The 13433-nt window shown below is 39.9% G+C and overlaps 1 protein-coding gene across 1 annotated transcript; it reads right to left on the bottom strand.

The window, feature by feature from the left end:
• Positions 1–3296: 3296 nt before the first annotated feature.
• Positions 3297–7508, bottom strand: LOC139201493 (homeobox protein DBX1-B-like). Its single transcript, XM_070830824.1, has 4 exons — positions 7142–7508; positions 6455–6538; positions 3746–3948; positions 3297–3599 (listed from the first exon to the last, which is right to left on the bottom strand). Exons 1-4 carry the CDS (start codon positions 7506–7508, stop codon positions 3297–3299), a joined length of 957 nt encoding a protein of 318 aa, XP_070686925.1.
• Positions 7509–13433: the final 5925 nt, after the last annotated feature.

Raw genomic sequence — 13433 nt, forward strand, 5'->3', positions numbered from 1 at the left:
GGAATTCCTGGCAAGTACTGGCTGCGTAGTACAAGTGACAACAACCTCCCTTAGTCTTCATATGTCTGGGCTGTGGGGTAGGGTGGCAAGACGGAAGCCTTTTCTTACAAAGAAAAACATCCAAGCCTGGCTACATTTAGCAGAAACACATTTGAAGTCTCCCAAAAGCAACAACAAAGTATTAGTTTAAGGGTGTGAACAGGGCCGGCTCTAGGCATAGGCCATATAGGCGGTCGCCTAGAGCGCCAGCTGCTGGAGGGGCGCTGCCGGTAATAATTTGCATCCCCGAGTGGCGCCCCCCGTCCTACACCTTGGAGGGGGCACGGGGAGAGTGATCGGTGCGCATCTCGCCTAGGGCACCATTATGGCTAGAGCCGGCTCTGGGTGTGAATATTTATGCAACCACATTTTAGTTTTTTTATTTTTACCCCCCTAAAAGATTTCAGTTTGTTTTTCAGTTGAGTTGTACAGGTTATAGGACACATTAAAGGTGGAAAAAGTTCTGAAATAATTTATCTTGGTCTCATTTTTTACATCACAAAAACCTTTCACTTTAACAGGGCTGTGTAGACTTTTTATATCCACTGTATGTGCAAGTACACAAGAGCAGTGGAAAAACGTCAAATTCCTTGTATGGGTTCACATACTTGACCAATAAAAGGTGATTCTGATTCTGATTCACAGGAACGTGTGAGAAGAGAAAGCACAAAAGCTTTGGGGAAGATACCAGGTTAGTAACATACATTAAAGGGTATCATGTAACATCATGGTTCATATAGATCTCCATCTGTATGGGGAGGGCTGTCAGGGGAGGAAGAGAGGAGCTCAGTTCATCATGGTAAGTGCCAAGGTTCTAGCAGCATAACTTTGGGCTGGACCAAGGCCTGAGCCAACTCTAACTACAAGCTTTATCAGAAAGGAAAGTTGGAAGCCTACTCTTAAATGTTGAGAGGGTGTCTGAGAGAAGCCTGATGGTTAAAAGCTCTGCCCCACATATTACTTTTGGACATTCTAGGAACCAAAGGTTTGCATTTTACGAGTGCAGTGCTCTAGTGGGGTAGTATGGTACTTTGAGCTCTTTAAGACATAATGGTGCCTGACCATTAAGGGCTTTGGAGGTGAGCAGAATGATTTAAAACTATTTACTATTCTGGAAGTTACCAGCAGCCAGTGCAGAGAAGCTAAAATGGGAGAAGTTCTCTTCAGTACATGTGCAGGAGCACTGTGGAACAGCTAGAAAGTGTTCAGAGACTTGTTGGGGCAGCCTGATAATAAGGAATTGCAATAATCCAGCCCGGAATAAACACGTGTGATTGTGTGATCTCACAAAATAATGCTTTTGGCCATAACATAATAATTCATACGCTAATTATGACAAATATTTAATAGGATAAAATGATAAAGTGGTGATATTTTATATCCAAAAGGTCAAAGGTCAAAATCATTGTGAGGAGAGATTGTGACCATATTTCACATTTGATTTGTATACTGACTTCGTGACACTGATCTTCGGTCTGGAAATACATGGATGTAAAATACAACTCCATTGGCTGGTGGAGGCACACAACTGGGGGGCGATGATTCTAGTTCTGCTCATGTTTAGAATTCTATCATTTAGAGGTGCAGGAAAAATGGATCCATGCCTTTTGTGTCTTCAGGACTAGATTATTGTAATCAGTCAAGGAGTTGCACAGCTCATCCATAGATGGTTCAAAATGCTGTAAGTGGTCTTCTAAAGATCTTGGCCATTCAATTCAATATAAAATTTTAGTTCTTAGCTATCTATATGCTGAAGACTGAGTAGATTTCTCAGATATTGTATCCACTTAGTGACCTAAACTCTCTCCGCTCAGCTAACTAGTATTAACTGGATGTTCCCAGAACTCAGCTCAATACATTTAATACAAATGAATCATATTGTAGCACACTTAAAATCTACTGCAGAGTATGTAATCCTTTAAAAATGTGATACATGACTACAGATGTTAACACTTAAGATAATGTTGTCTTCATGAGACTATAAAACAGGGGTGTCCAATACGCCGATCGCGATCGACCGGTGGATCGCAAAAGGTAATGTGGGGAGATCGCATGACATTAAAAAAAAAGATTTTAGTCCATCATCTATCATCCCTAATTAGGACTAAGCTGTTTAGAAAATGTCTCCTCCCTCTGGAGTTTGTGACTTGATTGCCGTACAGGGCGGCCAGTCTGAGATCTTCTCTGCTACGGGTCCTGGGCAGGGACATGAGCGGTCAAACACACTAGCTACTGCAAAACTACAGCAAGCGAAGTGACCTAGTTAGCCTTCCAATTTATATCTACTAAAGAAGAGATACTCTGGGATAGGGAAGAGGATAGGAAGGGATATTCAACTCCATTCAGTGCAAGTCATCAGAGGAAGGTAGTGAGAGGCAATACTGATGGTTCCATCACTGTTTGTCACCTATGTGCATTACTGCTGTCAGTTTTTATGTGTAATACCAAGGGTTACATTAGCTGCAGGTATGCAGTGTGCGCCAACATATATAAAGTATACTCAGTATATATAGAAATAAATATATGTTTAGCATTTTTAATGTATTTTGACCTGGTCATTTTAGAAGTAGCTCACAAGCCAAACAGTGTGGCCCCCCCTGTCATAAACAATCAAACTTTTATAAATGTATCAAATGATAGGAATTGTATCTTTGAACTGAACAATTGACAACTGAAATCCGTGTGTTCAGTTTAAATCTATATCCATGGGGTTTAAGAGCCAACATAACTTTGTACCTGGCTACAAACTTAAACCAAAGCTAATCTAAGTCTTATTTAAAACATTCACATGTACAGTATACTGTTCATAGCTAATGCTGACAGTACTCTTGATGACTGCAGAATTACAAATAAAGCTTAATTCTAATGTTCCTGTACTTTCATATCAGTAACATTCTTACATTAACACTAAATCCAGACTTTTCAAGATTTATTTAAGAAAATATAGAGAATACAAATATGAATGGAAAGAACCATTAGTATATTTAAGAGTTTTAAACATTTCAATCTACAAATATCTAAAACGGCTCATTAAACCTTATTTATTGTATAAAGATATACTGAACTACATATAAACACTGTACAGAAATATGGCACTGAAGGGGAGACTGAGAGAAAATCCAGTTATGTACAGAGCAGATTTAAACACTTCTGGTATTTACTTGCCAGTTTCTTTGAAAACTCCTTTTTGTCCTGTCAGATTTCACAGCTGACAGTGTCTCATATAGTGGACTGTAATCAGAATCCTCTACAGGGTCTTAGGAAACTGTGATTTCTTCACTGTCTGACTCTGAGAACTGGGACAGTTTGCAGGACTCTGATTTAGAGGTAGGATTGTGATGATTGTGATGAAGATGTGATTCCTGGCTGGCCTGCTGTGCTTGGCTAGTGGGGGCACTCCTGTCCAGCCTGTGGCAGTAGGTGCTGCCTACATCAGTGAGGTCTGGGTGGGGGTTGGTTTTGGTGGGGAGGGTCTGCTGGCGACAGCCACCCGACGACAGCAGCTCTCTCTCCTTAGAGTTCCTCCATTTCATCCTGCGGTTCTGAAACCAGATTTTCACCTTCACAAAACCAAAACAATATGTCAGTATCACTGACCTCTCCATCACCGCAAAGTTTTAAATGCACAATATAAGAGTATAAGATTATGAGTAACGGCTTTATTCTAAATCAAAATGAACAACATCTAAGCGTCCGTGGTGTGTACCTGGGAGTCTTTAAGTCCTAGTTTACTGGCAAGTTTTTTTCTATCTGGTTTGCTGATGTATTTCTGCTTCTGGAAAGTTCTCTCCAGAGCTTTTCTTTGGAGGTCTGAGAACACAGCTCGTCGCAGCATGCCCCTCCTAGGCTTCCCTCTGGGGGCCAGGGGCCATGAAAATGTTCCTGGCACAGGAACGACAGAGGAGGAAGCTGGAGGAACAAAACACAAGTAGTACAGATTTAATATCCTCCCCCTTTGATCTTAATTTGGAAACATAATAGATGGTAGTTATCATGCATTCTGTAACTGGCTGATTATGTAAAGTAAATTTGTTAAGGTCCAACTTTGAGGATCCCGATTCCTCTACAAAATACCCCCAAAGCAGGGCTGTCGCTGGGATTTCCCCCAAAATACTGCCTCTCCCCCAACACACCGTGACAGTCAGTTCTGCTGCCAAAAAGTGGGAGATTTTTATGCATTCAAATGATCGATTATAATTTCTATAAAGAAGACTTTCAAAAATAATAATATAATAAATAAGACTCAACATGTTTTGCTCTTTTGTTTTGGTTGTTTTTTGGGGGAAACGTTTTTAAGAACTGGTTTAGAAAGTACTCAGATTTAACAATATAATATCTACCAATGTTACAATTACTGTAGGATGCTAAAACTCCCTAATTCCTTGAAAAAGTAAAGAAGACACGACTCTTTACTCATATTTACATGCTCTAACTTTTTTTTGTAGGTGAGACATGCACATAACAAAAATGACACATCTGATAAACTCTTTTTAATATCAATGACTTAGTGAATGTACTGTTCTGTGCTCACAGTCTTTATGAACTCAGTTCATGACCCTAACTTTGCAATTTTGTCCTCTAGTAAAGAGCTTTTCTTGCATTTCAAGGATGGTGATTGCAAGTTTCTTCTTACCAGTTTTACACACAGCAGAGATGCTTTGTTCATTCAGTTAATATCTAACAAGTTAATAAAATGACACTGTAGTAAGTAATTAGCAATGGCTGCCATTTTACTTTATATTCATTGTGGAAAGACAATTGTGAATGGATACAAGTTTCAATTGAACTTATAAGGTTTTTTGTTAATTTATGCTGTGTTCTTCTAAACGTTGAGTTTCTTGTAAGAATATTCTATATGTCAGTGTTCTCAGAACAAAGCATCATCCCTTCTTGTGTCCAGACTCCCTTGCATATAATATACTTGTTCTGCTGTTTAAAAGCCCAATTTGTCCAGCAATGGAAACAGAGGCTATTCTAACGAGGCTGACTCTCCAAAGCTCAGTTCACACTGCCTCTAATGAAGCATGAAGGGGGATTGTAAAGGCTGCAAATACATAGAGAAAGGTGATTGTGTTGTAATGAATTGAATGGAAAAGGCCGTCGACAGACCAGTATATTACAGACCCATTAAAGACAGGTCAGTATTATATAGAGCTGTTAGTCTTCACTCAAGCTTTAGTGGATACAAAGAGCTTAGGGCTGTTCAGTGTCACAAGTACGTAAGTAAATATGATACACATTCTGTCCAAATATATGAAAATACTATATCACACATGTTGCTAAATTGTTGAATATGGTGGTCAATGTTGAAACAGAAATGCAATCAATGATCAGCAATATAGTTAATGCAAATCTTCAAAGTGTGTGTGTGTGTGTGTGTGTGTGTGTGTGTGTGTGTGTGTGTGTGTGTGGCTTTGGCTCCTATTGGTCATGGTGCTGGGAGCTTTGTGGGCAAGCGGAGGGGCTTGGTGGGAAAACAACAGTGCATGAAGAGGCGCTGAGTTCCTGAGTTGGGAAGATACCCGCCTCACATTTAGACCATGACAAATGGCACTAATATATTTAGAGCGTGACAAACTGAACTAATTTGTAAATTAGGACAACTGGTGCTAATGTCAGCAGTCAGTGTGTTCGCTAAATAGGCCTTCAAATTTAGTGGAGCTGATTCCAAGCCGTCTGGGGTATTCCTATCTAAAACACCGCCAACATCTCTGAACAGCCGACGGAGACCTCACGATCTACGTCATCTCCAAAAATGTGTTTCACATACAATTTCAGAAGCTGTGGAACCCAAACTTTGTGTGATGAACTTGCCAGTAGCCACGATTGTTTGCTCGAAAGCCTGTGGCACTAATCTCAATTTTTATTTTTAAGTATTATCAGGTAATTTATTTATGTCAATGAGTATTAACATTAATATCAGTTTGATGTTTCTAGGTCCCTGAATAATAGAAATGTAGAATGTCAATATGGTAGCACCATTAATTATTTACCATTATTACAAGCTTGTTATTTCTTAATTATACTTGTTATATATTATACCATTAATGAACCAATTATCTTTATGAACATCTACATGCAGTCAGATACACTAGAGCTACATGAACAGGAAAAATAGGAAATAACAGGAACAAGAAATTGTGAGTTTGCCAATGCAGAGAAGTAAGTTAGGAAAAGGCAGAAATCCAACAAAGTAACTGTTGAATCATCAGTTCCTGCATCTGTTGGGTGGTGTTACTCTGCATAAACAGTTCATTCTACCTTTTTAAAAGTATGGATCATCGGATTTCCTCTTCCAATTCCTACAAATCTCACATAAATCAGCTATATATGAACAGTGTCTGCTTCTGAAATCACTAAATATATGTATGCATATATACACCGTCCTATGAATGGTACTGATAAATCCACCAACCTGTGAAATAGGAAGCTCTGATGAAAGGATGGAGGCTTCCATCAAAGAAAGGCAAAGGGAAAGATTTAGTCTGAAAACTCTGGACTGAGGAGAAAGCACAAAATTAACACAAACTGAATATATATAAATATATATACATACATATACGCTAAATGTTTCAGCTAACTGTTTCAAAGCAGCAGAAATAACACGGACAGGAAATATACCAATGAATAAAAATAAGATAAAATCAACAGATGAGATCAACTTTATTAATCTCAGAGGAAGTGATTATTATTTAAAATGATGAATATTATTAAGGAATTGCTTCTTACAGCTTCTTACAACATTTTAATAACAAACATAGTAATAACGGCCTAAAAACTAAGAATTAGTTGGAAAAATAAATTTTAATTTATTTGCCAACAGTTTTTTAGTTTCGCCTGAGTCATAAATATTAATTATATTTTCATATTCAGTATTCTCATATGTCATATAGATAACAGTGATAGAGCAGTATCACTATATCACTATATCACTGGTGGTCACAGCTGTTGATATTGTTAGATTTAAAAAAAAATCCCCCAATAGTATAATTATTATTATTATTATTAATACTAATAATAATCTGACTGCTAACAGTAGCTGAAGTATTGGAACACAGACCACAGGCTAGCCATCATCACCCAGTCTCTCCCTCATGCTTACCGCTCCGTGTGGACGGCGCCAGTATCGCACTGACGCCGAACTTGAGGACGCCGGAGTCCTGGAACGCCGCGTGAGCAGAGCCGGGCTCAGCGCGGCTCGGGTGGCCGGAGCCCTGCAGCACAGGGAGCTCTGTGCTCGGCCCCAGCGGCCGGGGAGAGCCCGGACCCGGGTGGGCCGGAAGAATGTCCCCGTGACTTCTAGAGGAGAAGGTCCGGTGTATGTAGCTAACAGGCTGGCTTAATCGGAGGATATCTTCTACTAGGAAGCCCGAGGAGAGTGACCGGGTCAGGGGCGAGGAGAGAGCCGCGGGGGGATGCAGTAAGCCCGGGTAGAGAGAAGGCGGCAGGGAGCTGCAGGGAAACATCATGGTTGTCCGACCTGGAAGAGATTCCTGCTCTTTAGATAGTTTTGCAGAGATGTGTTTAGGAGAAAATGAAGAGCAACCTGAAGAACACAGTCACTCTGTTCTTTCTGCTTCTCTGCACCCTGTTGTAGAGGTTTTATAGAGGAGGGGGGGGGGCACTCCTCCATAGAAACACACACGCTCAAGTACACGTGCACGCGCACAAGTTCAACCCTGAGCGGCGGGTTGAGGGTTCTCTGCGTGAGGCTCTGTGAGCACAAGGTTCAGGGCAAGGGGGCTGGTCAGCGCTCCTCTGGTTCATCTGGGACTGGACTCCAGGCAGAAGAACATTACATCACCCTCCTGTTTTTATCAGCCTATTTATTTCTTTGATTGTTTGCAAGCAGCTGACACAGAAATGTCAGTGTTCCTCTAAAAATGACTGATTAGGCAGTTTGCCTCTCTGACAGCCCATGTGTCGGCTCAGTTCTGGCTGACAGGATAAAGCTGAATGTGTTCTTCTTATTTTAAAATAAAGCAACATGTGATTGCAGCGTTAGGGAGAGGGACAAACATTTTCACTTGCATTCCATTTTTACACAACATATTTATTGTTTGGTAACATTCAATTAAAAAAGAAATTTAAAAATTCAGTTGTGGCTTTGCTCCTGTTATTAATAGTAGTAATAATAATAATGATAATAGCCCCCCCTCCTAAACTCATGAAATCTGACCTTGGCCTTCCGCTTCTTCTGATCCCATTAAAACCTGAAGTGACCATCAGCCCGAGCACCTGCCGTCTGTTCATCCGTCAGAGCAGCATCAGTCGATGCTATGGGAGTCCTTCCATTATAAAAGCATCTTGTTGGATGTGATGATAAATGTATTGACTGTTTTTTGAGGAATCTCAAAGCTTATGGAGGAGGCTCGTGTCTCTTAATGTCAGAATATGCTGAGAACGATTAGCCAGCATCATTTATATAAATATTTCACATGAATCTTGGCATTACATCATCATCTTGTAATGTCACCAATTATCTGTCTTTGTCTTTATCTGGGTTTGTTCTGGTCCCCTTTGATTGTGGTGATGGTCTGAGTGAGTGAGTCAAAGAGTCAAAGATCAGAAAAACAGACCAACTGCTCATAAACTGCTCAGTGAAAGGGAGAAAATGGTCAGTTGCTTTAACAGGCAGGCTAATAATTTAATAATAACTTTAACCATAAGCTCTTTTTGCTGCATACACACACACACACCTTGAAGATTTGCATGAATTATATTGCTCACAAGATCTCTGTTAAATTCAGGGGTTTGAACGTTGATTGTGTGCAGATTGTGTTCTGACACTGGGGACAAACTGCGGTGGATGGGCTTCAGAGAGACAAAGGTGAGAGATGAACAAAGGAGCTTTTTCAAGAGGACTTTGGGTGGCGAGTGATAAGACCTGTGACTAATGGCATTTTAGCACGTGCGGCTCCCCGTCTCTATGTTCATCTTCCATGTAGCCCATTTTCCTTTGCAACAAACGTAGTTTTTCGCAGGCTCTCTCCGGTGTTTCTGACACATGTTTAGTGAGATTTAGGATACAGGAATAAATGAATAACATGCCATCTCTTATAACAAGCTATTACAAAACCTAGGTTCTTACCATGATTTATTGTGGGAATATCTGCTGAGGTCCAAGCTCTTTGCCAGCAACACTATATATATAATATAATATATATACTATATTCATTGACACTTGCCGCGAAGGTTTTCTGATCAAGTCCAGTCTATATTTTCTGTGCAGTCGAAGTTCTCTCCCCATTCTGCTAATCCTAATAGATTTCACTATTACCCCTATAGTATATCCATAGTTCTGGTTCTATTTGTCTAGCTTTGTAGATTATTTGTCTTCAAGGTTTCTGTTTCCAACCAAAGATATAATAAAAAGCCTTATGAAAACTTTTCCAATGCTTAGCAAACAAATCTCTTAAATGTCCTCAAAACAAGCTGGGTCTTTAATTTAAGATAAAGGAAGGAATGTTAGAAATGGAAATGACCTGTTCAGTCATTTTTATAGAAAAGGGGGAAAATAGGGGGAGCAAATATTTGAATATATTTACAATGTATTGTTTCTCAAATGATTGCCGATTGCTTTACAAATCCACAGTCCCAATCATTTTGGCAAAAAGCCAATGAAAGAGAATCAAACTAAAATTTTAATTTACTCAGTAGATGCTGTAATCATAATTAAAATGAAAGACAGACTTCACATATATAATTTGTCCATTTAGGGTTTCCCTAGTGGCTATAGGCCCCAGCAGCATGCCTTTATGACAAGGCCTAACATTGAAGTGATACTAAAGTAATAGTAAAAAAAACTGAACTGAGCTCTAGCTTTCATCATAGTCTGGTCAAAATCTTTATGCATCTCATTTCAGTATAATCTTGTAAATGAGTCTCTTAAATGACTTACTTTGAAGGCATCGTGATGAAATAAGTTGCTCTTCAGCAAAAGGAGCCAATCATGAAATGTACAGCAGATGTGCTGAGTGGAAGTCTTGCTGGGAAAAAGGACACCTTGGCCAAAACCCCTCTGAGTGAGATAGAGAGAGAAATTGTTGCGTTCAAAGCATTTTATTCCTTCAGAAAATCCCTCTATTGTATTGAAGTGGAGCAGATGGTTTTCTGAGAGGGAATATGGGCATCAGCAGAACTAATTTCTCCTACTGGTCCAACAGGCAGACCGGCCTGTTGCTCAGTCCTTAACTAGCACAACAGCTGTTGGTGAATTAAACACCAGTTAAGACTCATTTTAAAGCTATTAGCCTCTTGAAGTCTTACAACATGAACCCTCCCCAACCAAATCCCTGAATTGATTACAGGGGAAGAGGGGAAAACATCTAAAGCTGTGTCTACGGTGACGTAATAACTAGTCAAAGCTCATGTCAAAGCTCTAAGCCTCTGAGTCTTAACAAGCATGTACCAAAGAAACATGCAGATAAAATGATAATATAGATGAAAAACGCATTCAAATGAAGACCTGAGAGAAATGAATATAAGTGGGACTGAAGTCTGTTTGAAATGATGGTTAGAAATATTTCATGTAGGCAACAAAAGCACTGTCAATATTTCCTATTAAGATTAAATGAAAAGCAATTCACTAATTTATCACTACAAAATGACTGAAAACACATCTGTGGAAAAGGTCCAGGCATGTTCATATGCTTTACATGAGCAAAAAAATAAAGTTAGCAGCCTCAACAGATCGTGTTTGTGACCCCAGGCTATTATACTCTATGTCAGCAATTCTACTTCCTTTGCACACATGTGGAACTGTAAAGCCCTTTGAGATGATATATAATTGATTTAAGGCTTAAACAGCTAGATACATGAACATGGACTGGAATTAGCCACAGTCATGAGTCCTTGGATAATGTTACATTACTGTAGGACAAAGCATATTACTTTAGAGTGATCAAGCTCAGAATGAAAAGGTAATATGTTACTGTGCAAATACTGTATTTTGATTCAATACCCAGCTAAATAAATCAATAGCTCTCCTCCCTCTCTCTCTTTGCACCCACTGTCACTCTATCTGTCTCTCGGTCAAAGCATCTGTTTCCAGGCAGTGTGGAACAGAGTGGATTAGAAGGGGCCTTTGGTGTTGAAGTACAGCGACAAGCATTAAAGTCATATTAACTTTCCATTAAACATCACCCCGCTCTGTCTGAGAGAGACACAAGCCCTGGGAGGGAGAGAGGGGGAGAGAGAGAGAGAGAGAGAGAGAGAGAGACTGTGTGTCACTATCAATGCACCTGTTTCTTCAATGTATTTCTTTTGCAGAAGAAAAGGAAATATTAACTTGAATTATATGACTGTAATGACATAAGCTATTGTTGGTTTCAAAGATGCTGTTGTAAAAATATTGGTTTCAAGACATCTAGATGTTCATGGTCCCCAGAGGATGAATCCAAATGTATCAGGTCAAGCCCTTGTCTTTAGTGCCACAAGCAGCTCAAAGTTTTCACTAATCCTGTGTAAAATCTACTGACTACATTTTGTACAGACATTAATGGAATCCTTATGATTCTAGTCGTCTTTTCTATTAGTAGCACCATAATGTTGACTTTGTAGTTTTGAATGAAATGTCTTAACAACTGTTGATGAACACTTTGCAACACCCATTCAGGATAAATTGTAATCACTTTGGATCTTTTTGACATTTCATCAGATTCCATGTGTCCAGTACTTTGGTTTATGACCAGATACGGACCAAAGTAATGATATTTCTTTTGAGTCTTCTGTTTTGTTTTGTATTAGTCACGGCGTATTGCTCATTTGAAATACCCACTTCAGTTAATTGCAAACAACCAAATATATGAAGCAGTCAGTTGTGTGCCTGTGAAAGAAGGTTCTGTAATGGCTGGATGCGGAGTTACAACTGTATTAGAAATCTTATACAATTACTAAGAAAAAGAATTTTACTAATTAAACCATTTTACAACAGAAAGGGTTTGAATTTATTTCACAATCTTACCATAAAATACTCACTTGCCAGTGATCAGCCCTATGAATTTTCATCAAGCAGTGTGAGAGTGTGAGAACGTCCTCAGCATATTGAATTCATACAATCAAAGTAAAACTTGACCGATGCGATTAGCCTGTGTTGCTGACAAATATGAGAAATTGCTCGCCTCTGTGTCCCCATCATAGCCTCGGAACACTTGCCACATAGAGCACGCTCACTGAATGCGCATTAGTTGTAGATTGGTCATGGAAGCTCAGTGCAACACATCGCTGTGCTAACAATCTTTCCCATTATAAGAGCTTCCATTCTTCCATTCACAGCCCATTCTGTTCTAATCTTATTGGAGTCTCATAAAATTCTGCCACCCTTCAGCGGGAGGCTTAAAGCACCTGGCAGGTTGTTAAGAGGGGAGCTTGTAAATGCCTGTGGTTAAAATGGGCTCTGGGGCCCAAACACAAGCCAAGCACTGCCGGGGAAGAGGGGAGGGGGACCGATTTGGTTGTCAAGTCCAGTTTACATTTTTGTCAGTTTAGTCAGTGGAGTGGAAAGAGAAAGTGACCCAGTGCTAACACCAACCTGTTGCTCAAGTATTCGTATCTCTGTTGTTTTGTTGTGATATTCAGATGGTGTTTAGGACTAAGCATTCTCTCAGAACCAGAGAAAACCAGGTTACATGGTTTGGACCACAAGTAATCACTGCCCAAATGTTCATATTCAGCCATCACATCACACATTACTGAATGATTCCATGTGTTTCAACAGCAGCCATACAAAGTATACTGTTGTACATGTTAACAATATGTAAGGGGTAGCTTGTAGTGATGAACCAACTGGAGTGAGTTTCAGGCACTAAGCTGTCACGTCTGCAATTTAACTGTTTTGGTTCACTCTCACTGCTGTCATATGGTCTTCTGGAAGCAACAGGCAGCTGTTTTCAGTGAAAAATCTCTGTCTAACCTCCTTGGGACTAAACTGCAGATAGAGACTGGAACAGTTATTTTCCCCAAGAGTAATTTAATTCAAGTCATCCCAGTTATGTAAAACGTCTGTATTGACTCAGCAGAAACTTCAGTGACTAGTAGAAACATCACAGATCACTGTTTTAGTGCAGTGTGTGTATTATTATATCAGTGGCTATTCATTTCTACTGCTGTGCCGTTGGGTAGTTCATTTTGTTTTAGCCTGTAGGTTTTAAGAGAGCCTGGGGAAGCACCTTGTCCAAAGGCCTGGAAAAAGCATCGCGTATGGGTTGGGCATAGGGTTGAGGGCGGACAGTCAGAGCTAGCTGAGGTGAAGAGACCAAGTTTAGCGCTAGGCTTGAAGTTGAATAAGGCCAGTCTAATTTCTGAGGCGGGCTGAATACAAGGACGCCAGTGCAGCACTGCATGGCTAGCAGGTATTGAGGCGGGCCACGCCACATAATTGGATTGAACGCTGG

The sequence above is a fragment of the Pempheris klunzingeri genome, chromosome 5 (assembly GCF_042242105.1).
Source record: "Pempheris klunzingeri isolate RE-2024b chromosome 5, fPemKlu1.hap1, whole genome shotgun sequence".
NCBI lineage: Eukaryota > Metazoa > Chordata > Actinopteri > Acropomatiformes > Pempheridae > Pempheris > Pempheris klunzingeri.

What these genes read in the sequence shown, in the direction of transcription:
- LOC139201493 (XM_070830824.1), bottom strand. Translation starts at nt 7,508, where the DNA reads ATGATGTTTCCCTGCAGCTCCCTGCCGCCTTCTCTCTACCCGGGCTTA. An exon ending in GGCGCCGTCCACACGGAGCG is followed by an intron (nt 6,539 to 7,141) that starts GTAAGCATGAGG and finishes CTTTCTCCTCAG; the next exon opens with TCCAGAGTTTTCAGACTAAA. An exon ending in CAGAGCTTCCTATTTCACAG is followed by an intron (nt 3,949 to 6,454) that starts GTTGGTGGATTT and finishes TTGTTCCTCCAG; the next exon opens with CTTCCTCCTCTGTCGTTCCT.